The sequence below is a fragment of the Endocarpon pusillum genome (assembly GCF_000464535.1).
Source record: "Endocarpon pusillum Z07020 unplaced genomic scaffold scaffold3350, whole genome shotgun sequence".
Classification (NCBI taxonomy): Eukaryota; Fungi; Ascomycota; class Eurotiomycetes; order Verrucariales; family Verrucariaceae; genus Endocarpon; species Endocarpon pusillum.
Window position 1 is genome coordinate 22,651 of NW_006916312.1, and position 11,595 is coordinate 34,245.

At 51.3% G+C, this 11,595-nt stretch overlaps 4 protein-coding genes across 4 annotated transcripts; 1 reads left to right on the forward strand and 3 right to left on the reverse strand.

The window, feature by feature from the left end:
- Positions 1 to 126: 126 nt before the first annotated feature.
- Positions 127 to 2,125, reverse strand: EPUS_01664 (uncharacterized protein; the record flags this gene model as incomplete). The annotated part of the gene is made up of 2 exons (XM_007804269.1): positions 127 to 1,796; positions 1,846 to 2,125. 2 exons carry the CDS (start codon positions 2,123 to 2,125, stop codon positions 127 to 129), a joined length of 1,950 nt encoding a protein of 649 aa, XP_007802460.1.
- Positions 2,126 to 3,412: 1,287 nt separating this feature from the next.
- On the forward strand, positions 3,413 to 6,365 carry EPUS_01665 (uncharacterized protein; the record flags this gene model as incomplete). The annotated part of the gene is made up of 2 exons (XM_007804270.1): positions 3,413 to 5,662; positions 5,721 to 6,365. 2 exons carry the CDS (start codon positions 3,413 to 3,415, stop codon positions 6,363 to 6,365), a joined length of 2,895 nt encoding a protein of 964 aa, XP_007802461.1.
- A 953-nt stretch (positions 6,366 to 7,318) lies between these two features.
- EPUS_01666 (uncharacterized protein) lies at positions 7,319 to 8,492 on the reverse strand (the record flags this gene model as incomplete). The annotated part of the gene is made up of 2 exons (XM_007804271.1): positions 7,319 to 7,801; positions 8,412 to 8,492. 2 exons carry the CDS (start codon positions 8,490 to 8,492, stop codon positions 7,319 to 7,321), a joined length of 564 nt encoding a protein of 187 aa, XP_007802462.1.
- Positions 8,493 to 9,477: 985 nt separating this feature from the next.
- EPUS_01667 (uncharacterized protein) lies at positions 9,478 to 10,987 on the reverse strand (the record flags this gene model as incomplete). The annotated part of the gene is made up of 7 exons (XM_007804272.1): positions 9,478 to 9,912; positions 9,982 to 10,178; positions 10,229 to 10,346; positions 10,396 to 10,427; positions 10,484 to 10,600; positions 10,655 to 10,726; positions 10,840 to 10,987. The coding sequence occupies 7 exons, from the start codon at positions 10,985 to 10,987 to the stop codon at positions 9,478 to 9,480; spliced, it is 1,119 nt and encodes a 372-aa protein (XP_007802463.1).
- Positions 10,988 to 11,595: the final 608 nt, after the last annotated feature.

The window sequence follows — 11,595 nt, forward strand, 5'->3', positions numbered from 1 at the left end:
GCCAGGGACATCAACAGCGTAGCGAAATATAGATGATTCAGTTGCTTCTACCAGCGGGTTATCTCTAGACTATACAAATATCACTTTCCATCCTTTCCAATACTCAAACTCAGACCTGAACGAATATCAGCCCTCCGGCGTCGTTTCCACAACCGCAAAGCCAACAACATTCGGCCCCTCTCCCTCTGCTCCATCTCCCATCCTCCCTTCCCTGCCATCCCTCCTCCTCCTCCTTTCATCCAGCATATCAGCCGTCTCAAAATTCTCCTCCCCAACTCTATGCTCATCAAACTCATCCCTCCAGTCCACCGTCACCTCCCTCTGGCGTCCCATCCTCGAGAACCGTGCCCACTCCCGAATCAACCTGCGTTCCGTCTGCCCGTCAGCCTCAACAGCATCATCACCGTTTCCATCCTGGCGATCAAATCTCAATCTGCGTGCCGCGAATTCCGGCGTGATCGTACCGTCCATCTCCAACCCCACAGTCACCGCTGCATCTCCCCCCTCGCCTTCCTCCCTCTCCCCCTCCAAGCCTCTGACAGCTGACCCCCTAAAGGCCTCCATTCTGACGTGTCTCCACCTACCAAACTCCCTCGCTCTCCGCTCTCTCATCCTCGCCGTTCTGACCGTCGGGCTCTGTGCCCCCACTTGCTCGCCATCGTGGTCTGCACCAATCAATCTCCCTGTTGTTCTGATTTGTCCCGGTGGGGCGGTATAGGCGACGTTTCGTTCTGCGACGGCACGTCGACGGGGAGATTGCAGATCCGCCGGGGTTTGGGGCTGGGTTCGGGCAGGCAGCTGGTCATTGTAGACTCCAAAGGTGCCATTGTGGCGATGAGTGGGGTTGCGGGGTTCGGTTCTGGGAGGACGCTGTGGGGGTGATGATGAGTCGAGGCAGGAGGAAGATGGTTCGGATGAGGTATTGGCTCTTGGTGGGATGGAGGGGAAGTTGACGGGCATTGAGGTTGTTGCAGGTGGATTGTCTTCCGCATCCGTGATAAGTGGTCGCTCTGGTAGGTTGGGGGAAAGTGCTGCGGTTGTGCGAGGATGTTTGATCATACTCGTATTGAGGCTGTCACTGTCACGGTTGGTTAGCAGATTAGGTGAACTGGGTGATGGCTGATAAGGAACAGCAGGCTGATTAATCGTTGACGGTGTAGACGACCTGGTCCGATCAGGAAGAGAAATTTGCAACGAAGATGTTCGTCGGCTTATTGATAAGGGAGGCGGCAAGGTCAATGGGGAGGAGATCTCTGGGTCCAGCCAGGAGGGTGACGGCTGTGCATTTAAAAGAAGGCGTTTTTGTTGCGGTGATCGTTCTGAGGGTTCTAAAGCGGACCCATCAGACTGGTCCAGACGATGCCAAACAGGCGAACTGCTGCCTTGATCACTCTTTGGCTGGCTGGGAGGAGTTGGGGGACCAGCTTCTGACGAGATATACGTGTAAGTTCTACTGCGCGGCCTATATGACCTCGTTCTGGTGGCAGGCGAAGGCAAGAAGTCGTCGAGTCCAGCATCGATCTCATCTTGTTCCTCACCACGATCCCGTAGTTCATAGTCTTGGCCAGATGACTGCGAATTGGTTGATGACTGGGAACCCGCAGTGTGCATGATCCGAAGTAACGAGCTCTGCCTTACAGCTGCATGCCGATAAGGGACCGCGCTCTGCATCACAGGCGGAGAAGAAGGCATTGACGCGGGAGAGGACGACAGAGGTTCTGGCACCGTGGATGATGGCTTGTTCTCTCTTTGAACGTTCTCGCTGGACGATACCGTTGGAATTGAGGTACTATCTACTAGATATGGTCAGAGGACGTGCTGGGGTCAGACTACTGTCTGACCTACCAGAAGGTCTGTGCCTGTCTCTTTGCAGGACATCTGGCTCTACACCCTGACTCTGCTTTGTCTTGGCCTGAGAGCATGTAGCAGCTTGTGTCAGAGTCAAGACAACATCGTCTTCGGCATCACCGCTATTGACCTGGCCCTGGCGTTCATTGTAGTATCGTTGTACCTCCTTTGGTGTGAAACCTTGGGCATATAGTTGCTGCTTGATCTGGATCTCCCGGAGATGGAATTCGATATCGCTTTCGGACAAAGCAATGCTAGTGGGAGGGAAGCGGATCATGCTGGATGAGTGAAAATACAATGACGGTGACGGTGACGGTGATGGCAGAGAGACAGAAACATAGATAGACTGAGAAAATCAGATGCTCTTTCTGGACTTTCTGGACTGTCTGGACTTTCAGGGAAGAACAGAAGCAGGGGAGGAAGAGTAGTGCTTGAAAGTCAAACGGGCGACAAGGATAAAGAAGGAGCAAGCCGACTTCTGGCAGCATTGCTCATGGTTTAAGGGAGGAGGCCCTGATGAGAAGCTTCGCCTTCGCCTTCTCCTTCTCCTTCTCCTTCTCCTTCACCTTCACCTTCACCTTTACGAAACATACCGCAGTACACGTCTACGCCTCGTAGTGGCTTGTTGATGCCATGGCCAGACCTTGGAGCGCCGCAAGAGGCCATGTTTCTGCCGGGGTGAAGACGCCAGTACTAGTATTCCACTCTAGTAGTCCACTGCAGGTCGTCAACGGTCAAGGTTCTGGAGTCTTGGGGCTCTTGGTGTCGTAAATCGGACTGGAAGACTGACGATCGCTGTCGAGGGACATGGAGGGCTATGGAGGGACATGGAGGGACATGTAGGCACATGTAGGCACATGTAGGCACATGTAGGCACAATTTCCTCTGCTGATCGGGGAGCACAGACAAGCAGACCCCCTGGCATATGTACTTCATATGTGCTCCATATGTAGCAACTCGACAGACCGGCAGACCCTGTTAGACACCTGTCCTGAGCAGAGATAGATACGATACTAGGTCATGGTCGAAGCGCCTCATCTGCATTCATCTGCATTCTTCTGCTCTGTCCCTCATCTCAGCCAATCAATCCTCCATCCTCCATCCTCCATTGTGCAACGTGCATCGTGCATCGTGCGGCGGCGTGCAGGGTGAGTTGCGCGTCACACAGCTACAGAGCGCAGAAGGAAGCCAACTAAGTCCCTGAGCCACACTGCCTTACATACTTAGGTACAGCATTTATTCCCCGTTCTCCATTCTCCCATTCCCAGGTCCACTTCTCAGAGCTTGCCCGTCTCATTCGGCATACTTGCTATCCTCTTGACTCGCACACTACCATTTCGGAACGCAGAATGTTCGGGCTCCCCTAAAGCACCCCTAAAGCACGCCCCTAAAGCACGCCCCTAAAGTACCGGAGCACCCTCTTTGATACCACAAAGAACACCCCCGCATCCAGCTCCTCCGGTCCGTCACCTCCACAAATCCTTCTCGTCCGTTCGCACCTGTGATAAAAGATAAAAGGTCGCAAGGTCTCTATCCAAGCGCAAGACGATCCTGCTTGCCCATCATGAACGGTGACCTGGATCTGTCTGGCTCACTCGGTGGCCTTCGCATTGCCAACCCCGATGATGCTTCTCCAGATGTTATCAAACCAGTCTCAGCCCCGGACACTCCGCCGGCGGCGACTTCTCTCTTGCCTAGCCCACTCGCATCGTCTGAGTTTACAGGACGGCTTACAGGACGGCTTACAGGACGGCCGCGGAATGAGGACTACAGCCCGGTTACGCCCTCACAAACATCGCCCTCATTATCCCCTCCGTCCAAGACATCCCCTCCCTCCTCTCCACCCAGGGAGTCATACCTGAGCAAGAACAAGCACAGACAGTCTATCCCAGTCACATATCAGGATCAACAACAAGCACAGTTTCCACAATATCCGACCATGATGCCGCAGAATCTCCACAATCACCAAACTAACGCTTCCCGGCCCGTGTCCTCCTTCTACACCCAGACCCCTCCTACCAGCAACCCAACCAGCGGGATAGCTCGAGAAGGCGCCTATCGGACTGGCGATGACTCAAGTCGATCAGAGGGTGTACCACGGCGGAACTCGGCGAGAGGCTCTTCCGCAGCGTTACAGGCTGGCGTTCCTACAAGAGACGGCAGTCACAGTGACAGGAATTATAAGCAGAGTAATCAATATCCCTCAGGTAATGGACCCGTCCCGCCTCGAAGGGTGTCTAGGGGTACACCGACACCTCGGGTGGGTGGATCACCAGGCAACGGAAACACACCCCTCTCAACTTCCCCGTACGCTATGGAAGGGGGACTTCTCGCGAGTAGTGAAGAATGGAAGGATCGAGGTGCCGCAGTCGGAATCCAGCAAGACTATGACGCCAATGGAAAACCTGTTTCGAGATATATCAAGAAGGGCGTGAAAGACTTCAACTTTGGCCAAACGCTTGGAGAAGGGTCTTACAGCACGGTGTTGGCAGCCACCGACAGGCAGACGCTCAAAGAGTACGCAATCAAAGTGTTGGACAAAAGACATATCATCAAAGAGAAAAAGGTCAAATATGTCAACATTGAGAAGGACACCTTAAACCGGCTGACAGATCACCCTGGAGTGGTGCGTCTGTACTACACGTTCCAGGATGAGAGGTCGCTATATTTCGTGCTTGATCTGGCAAGCGGTGGCGAATTGCTAGGATTCTTGAAGAGAATGACAACCTTTGACGAAGAATGCACAAGGTTCTATGGCGCTCAAATACTGGACACTGTTGAATACATGCATAGACGTGGAGTCATACATCGAGATTTGAAGCCGGAGAATGTCTTGTTGGACGATAACATGCATGTCAAGATCACCGATTTTGGCACAGCCAAAATACTTGACCCTCCCAACACCGGTTCTGGCAGCTCAGCTTTTCAGCCAGATGCTGCCCCTGACAATACCCGAGCAAGCTCCTTTGTGGGAACGGCCGAATATGTCAGTCCTGAACTTCTTGCCGACAAGAATGCCTGCAAAGCCAGTGATCTGTGGGCATTTGGCTGTATTATTTATCAACTTCTGGCCGGTCGACCGCCATTCAAGGCGGGCAACGAATATCAAACATTTCAGAAAATAGTGGCTTTGGACTATGAATTTCCTCGAGGCTTTCCCGAAGTCGCTCGAGATCTTGTCGAAAGACTGCTAGTGCTAGACCCACAACGACGACTCTCGATCGAACATATCAAAAACCATCAATTCTTCGACGGCATCACCTGGGGCAGAGGACTTTGGCAACAGAAAGCTCCTCGATTAAAAGCTTATGTCCCTCCTCCTCAACCAATAATAAAGTTGAATGGTACCACCAACAATGAAGGCTACCCTTCAGATATCACTTCAAGTCACAGCACAAATCCTACTCGCCTTCCACCCATCTCGTCTAATAATTCTGCATCCCGTCCTCATCCAAGAGTAATCACCGAGCTACCACCACCTTCTCAACTCGATATAGAATGGTCCCCTGTCCTGACCCGCAACAACGAGCGCATCCTTAAACTCGGCAATCTTTCTGTAGAATCCAAACCGAAATCTGGCAGCCCTCACAGTGCCGAGGGTGGTGGAGGGGGTAAACTGTCCCGCTTCTTTGGCGGCAACAGCAGCAAAAAGAGACAACGTCTGGTCATGGTCACGTCCAGTGGTCGTATTATCATGGCTGCAGCAGGAGGTGATGAAAAGAAGTCCAAATCAGAGATATCCTTACTTCAGCCCGGTACTCAGTTCTCAACTCAAACCGACGCGAAAGGTTGTGTTTCGTGGACTATCGATACAGTAAGTTTTCAATCCGCATTGTTGATCCGCGCATCCTGACATCAGTGCTCTCTACTAGCCGGACAAACGCCACACCTTCGAAGACCCCAAACTCGCCAACACCTCCTCACACTCCAGCCACAAAAACAGTCCCAAAATCAACAAAAATCCCCCCATCCCTCCGCCCGACCCAAACAAGGCGGACAACCCAGGTGACGGCAATGTAGAAAGTACAGCCACTCTCTCCGCCCAAGACTGGGTTGAAACCCTCTCGCGCGCCAAAGAAATTGCCCAGGCCTCCTCCCAATCCGCCATCAACAACACCAATAGTGCATATGCCTCCTCGGCTTACTCGTCCGGTCTCTCCAGCCACGCCAATACATTAGACGCGGCGTCTGGATTCGGTGGTTCGGGTCCAGATGGAAGTATTTTGGAAAACGGATTGGGGTTGAGAGGTGGTGATCAAAGGCTAGGTGAAGGGGGAAGAGAGAGCAGAGGCGGTAACGGGAGGGCCACATTGACGAAACATCATTCGGGTCGTGATCATGACCGAGATCGGGATCGGGATCGAGGGGGCGGTTTGGGCATGGGATTGGGGGCGGGCAGTGACCTGGATGCGGTGAATGCCGGAGGAAGTCTGAATGGACCACCCCCAACAACCACGGGGAGGGGAAAGAGATTCAGTAAGAGGCAGAGTAAGGGCGTTCTTGCTGCAGTTTTCTGAACCTGGAATCCAGACCAGATCAGATCAGCTCAACCGATCTGAATTAGTGGAGCGGAAGGGGGAGAAGAAACAAGAAAATGAAAGAGAGACCCATAATATGTGTTTCCGTCCGTCCAGCGCTTGTTTTCCCAATCTAAACCTACACTTGCTCCACATTCATCTATATCTATTGATCTGGGGCCCAATCGGAGCAAACGCCGATCTCTCCGTGCCTTCTACATGCATCTAAACACAAACACAACGAAGAGCAAGATGTTTACACCGCCTTTTCCCCATTTCCCCCCCATGGTCTCTCATCAAGCAGTGTAAGATAATGGGGTTTGCATGGCTTGGTACCCAATTTTTCCCAAAAAAACAAAACAACAAAAAAGAGAATTCCATCTATGATCTAGTTATACCTATATCTATGTATATATGTATATCTGTAAATCATGTCATCTAACCATCCCTCCCGTATCTCTCGTGGGCGAAGAGCTGAAATGTGCGGAGATGGGCCTCACCGCTCTTACCTGCAGAACAAGATGGAGAAAGAGGACTCTCACCGATACGGTATTGCTCTGGAATACTTTACCTCTTAGTCCATGTTCCCGGTTTAATGCTGATGGTTTTCGGTGTGGCTGGAGCTGGAGCTGGAGCTGGAGCCGGGGGAGTCTTGTCCGCGCTGAGCTATTTTATCCGTAAAAAGGGTCCTTCGGTCCAGCGTGATCGTAGTGTCACTGATGCTGCATCGGTCTGAAGCCCTTGCCGACGATGATGTAGGGTGCGGCAGGCAGATAGAGAAGGAGAGGAAATAATGGGAGAGCCTTTCCGCAGAGCCCCTATGATAAAATCTTCCAGGTTTTAACACCCATTGAAGTTGAGGGCATCCGGGCGCTGGCAAGAGGCGTGTCTGTCATGGAACGAAAAAACCGGATTTCCCCTCTTGTTCGGCTGGAATGGGCCACGAAAACTAATCAAGTAACAAGAACTTCGAAACCGGTGTTTGCCACACCCCAAACCACCGAGCGCGCTCCCCGTTCAGATGGATCGTCACAGAGATGGGGAGAGCGTGGTAGGAAGCCAGGAAGCCCGGGATCAGCGACGAGATGGGCAACCGTGAAGACTCCGGGATAAGTATTCCGGATCGAGACCTTCCGGCGTTGGAGCCGCAACATCCATAACTTTTTAACGAACGGCGGTGTGAGCTTCTTGTCTTCCTCAGATCGGACATCGATGGATGGCGGAGGCGATACATCCCGCGTCTGCCATAGTAAGACACGTCTTGGTGTCGAGGCCTGGGCTCGATTTTGGTCGAGTTCTGCTCTGACAGCCTCATGGATGGGTGCGGCGTCATCATTATCGTCGTCTTCTTCAAGCATCAGGAAGACGCTGGTGTGTGGGCAAGGATTTAGCGGGTCAAGATACAGGAACTCTCGGAGCCGCGCCCGACAGGTAAGCTATACAGCATCATCATCATCAGCAATCTTTATATTACCTCATCCGCCAACCCTAGGCAATCCAGTTTTTGGGACAAGCCGACTCAATCGGTGCGTCCATCGGTGTAATCCACCCCCATAGAAACCGCTGCCATCTCTCTCCGTCGCTACAGTCGATGCGGGGAAAAGTATGAATCCGAGATCGTCGTACCCGGGCGTCTTCGCTTTGCTTCACGAGCGGACGTTGTTCGGATTTTCTCAGGAAGGGACGGTATATTGACTTGGGTAGCCATGGACAGCGTCGAAGGCACGAGTCTGCGCCATGTCAGCCACGAACATGAAGTTGGGCTGGAAGGTCTAGGGGTTGGAGTGGAGGAATTGGTGAAGAGAAGGGAGGCAATGTTGGATGGGTGCTCTGAAAATAGCCTTTCACGCCCATTGAGACAGGAGGGAGAACCGAGAGCAACAGCTCGAAGACGATATGTCAGGAGTCACAGCACGGGAGGCGGACTTCCTGCAACCAGGGAAATGGTATACATCTGTGGGTCTGGACATATCTTGCGAGAAGTAAAAGAAGGAAAAATGATTGGAGGAGTCCGTAGATCATGACTGTGAAACTTTAGCAACATACCTCGTCAGATCGATCCTCGCAACTATCGTCTGGTGCAATCACATATATCTCTCCTGTCAATCCTGAAGGCAGATATGCCATCCTTCTCAGATCCGAAAATGAAGTGTCCGCCGATACAAATCCAGAAAAGGTTTGCGTCAAATGTAAAATATTTGGCGCAGGCAATCGATAGGGACAGCACGAGAAGATGCAGCGCTGAGCGGCAATGATGAAAACATTGACCTCCTGTCCTGCGGTGGGGAACATGCCAGCTTCTTCACGCTGAATGAGGTTGAGAGTTTGAAGCAAGAGGTTTCATGCCACTTTCCCAGCACTACCACACCAAGGCAAATATGGGCCAGGAAGGCGAGAAAAAGAGCTAACCTATTGATGAACAGACATTCGGCAGCTGATCGGTGTACCATGTTGATCCCTTACCACCAAGTGCTTGAACGCTAGCCAAGTAGAACGCACACCAGCAGTAAGACTACAGCTGTATGTGTTTTCAAGAGACGTAGGGGTTCAAAATATACATGATGTGATAACCGTCTCAATGATCAAAGAGCAAAGCACTCTGCGTATCTTAGCAGCACTCCACGCCAGATCAATTGATAGTACTGAAAATCCAGTCAGCTGACATGATATCGTTCCTGGTTAAAAATGGTGAGGCATAAACCTCTTCTATACAACTAAATGGTGATGAGCGCGAGCGAACCAAATGTACCTGAATGGAAGGGAAGAGATGCAAGGACGAATCCGATGTGGTTATGGAAACATGTTGAGCATCTCCTCCGCAATGGAACTGCTGATTGTCAACTCCTAATTGAATACGTACACGACGCAGGTCTCAATACACCCGCCAAGAGCTTTTAGAAGCATTACCTGCCAGCATTTCCTGCATAGCACCGGCTCACCATCCTGTGTCACCCAGCTCACTCCTTCTGCCATTGCCTGAGTACTGAGCGAAAGACTTGCCTTCTGCTCTGACCTTGAACAAAGCTCAATGAGGGCGATCTGAATATTCAGCGAGCGATGCAGCCCACGTGAAAAGGCCCAGCACCTCAATATGAATTCTTCAGATGACAGCCTATTGGGCAGGTAGTGGTCCGTCGGCCAACTGGTCCTGTGGCTGGTCCTGTGGCATTTCCTGTGTAGGCTCGGACTTTGGTGCTGCTGGAAACTCGCTCTCCTGAACAGCTGGCTTTGGTTGACGACCGCCAATAGTAGCTGGCACCTTCTGTCGAGCGCTACCCACAAGGTCTTGAGCTTTGGCAGCATATTCACCGGTATAGTGCTTGACGCTCTCCAGACCCTTACTGGTTTGTTCACCCGCGATGTCCTTGATCTGTGTGGTCTGGGAAGAGATGACTTCAGAGGCATGTTCCAATTGGCTGTCAATGGCGTCCTTGTTCTTGATGTAGATCAAAGGGGCAAGATAGATGACGCAGGTGCTCAGTAGCGTAAGTCCCCATAGCGGAACGATCTTGATCAGGTAGTAGGAGATGAATGCGGACAGGAATGCCTGTAAAAACGTAACATCAGCCAGGAGTTCATGTCAAAACATTCAGGACAGAAATGGGAGACGTCTTACGGCAACAGTGGCTGCAGGATTCTCGGCGAATAAAATCCGCTGGAACTCGATAACAAAGAAGTTGATGAGTTGTTCAACATCGTCCAAGAATGTCTCGAGGGTCTCCTTTGGAACTCTGTAGTATTTGCGGGGACGGAGAGAAGTCGTAACACCTGTTCCCATCACGAACTTGCCTAGAATCTCGGCAAGAGCGGTGACTACAGTAGTTAGCTGGTTGATTCTGGTATTGGATCGTTTCTCAACATACCACCGAATGCAATGTAGGCAATCTTGAAGACCCATCGAATCAGCGGAAGATATCGGGAGGCGAAGATGAAGATGACAGAGGTAGCAAAGGAGATAGCCGTGGCTCTTGGATGTGCCCACTGCAGTATTGTCAGATTCTGACCGCAGTTGCACCGTACAATAACCTACGCTCAGAAGTGTGTAGAAGAACGAATGGTAATCTAACAGATGTTAAGCGAATAAAATTCACAACCAAAGGGGAGACTGATTTTCGTACGTGTCAAGGGCTGTCCATTTGCTGCAGTGCTGTCTGGTTGAACACGGGAATTGGCAAGACCGGAAAGGTCATTGCCGGTTTTAGCACTCTCTTTTTTGACAGATTCAGCAACAGGTCCTGGAGCGTAGTCAGTGACTCCCCTCTGCAGGTATCCGAAAACGGCTGGTGTACCTTGGGTCAGAGTCTCTTTTGCGTTCTGTGTGAGGGGGTGATTCGAGATGGTATTCATGGCAGCAGCGGTGTCTAACAGCTTATTAGAGAAGAAGGTTGAGTAGGCAGCACATCTAAAGGGAACGTTAGCGGAAGCTTTACAGATGGAGATGAAGAGGAGATGGAAAATGGCCGACGTACCTTACTGTTAACCATTGTATCTTTGAAGCTATTACCATTGGCAGTAGGAGCACTCTGGTTCTGATTGTGACCGGAGTCGACGGCATCTGCGGAGGTGACTGGAGCCAGGGATTCCAGCACGCCATCAAACGAAGGAGCATTGTCGGCTGACATTTTGTTGAGAATTGGTGTGCTGTAAAAATGAGTCTACGAGTCTGAAGGTTGGATGGATGGATGGATGGATTGATTGATGGATGGATGGATGAGGAAGACAGTATGCAGGTCAAACTTGTAAACAGCAACCGAAAAGTTTGGTGATGAGCAGGTAGAAGAAATGCAGGTAAAGCTTGGGGGTAGTGGGGGTCAAGATGCCCGTTTTTTCCTGCTTTGACTGTGAGACTGTGACGTGACTCGCATGTAAGTGTCGCGTGTTGTGCAACTTTTAGACTTGGACTTGGACTTGGACAGACGACACTTTACCCACAAATTAAAAGGCAGGGATCTGGTAATTTACTCCTACCATGTACTATTGTACCCGTACAACTTTGGCGGGTCACCAAGCAATTACAGTACTTGCTAGCTACTAGTATGTGCACAAACGCTGGTGCCTGAACACTTTGAAGCCAACTTACGTAGTACCTTGTAAGAATACCTGTAGGCACATTTCTTTGGTCCTTGACCACCATCACACTATTTCTGGCTGACATGTGACAACTTGAATTCCAACTGACATCTTCTTGGCACACGTTCGACCGAGCACAGCTGCGACGTCTCTTTCGAGA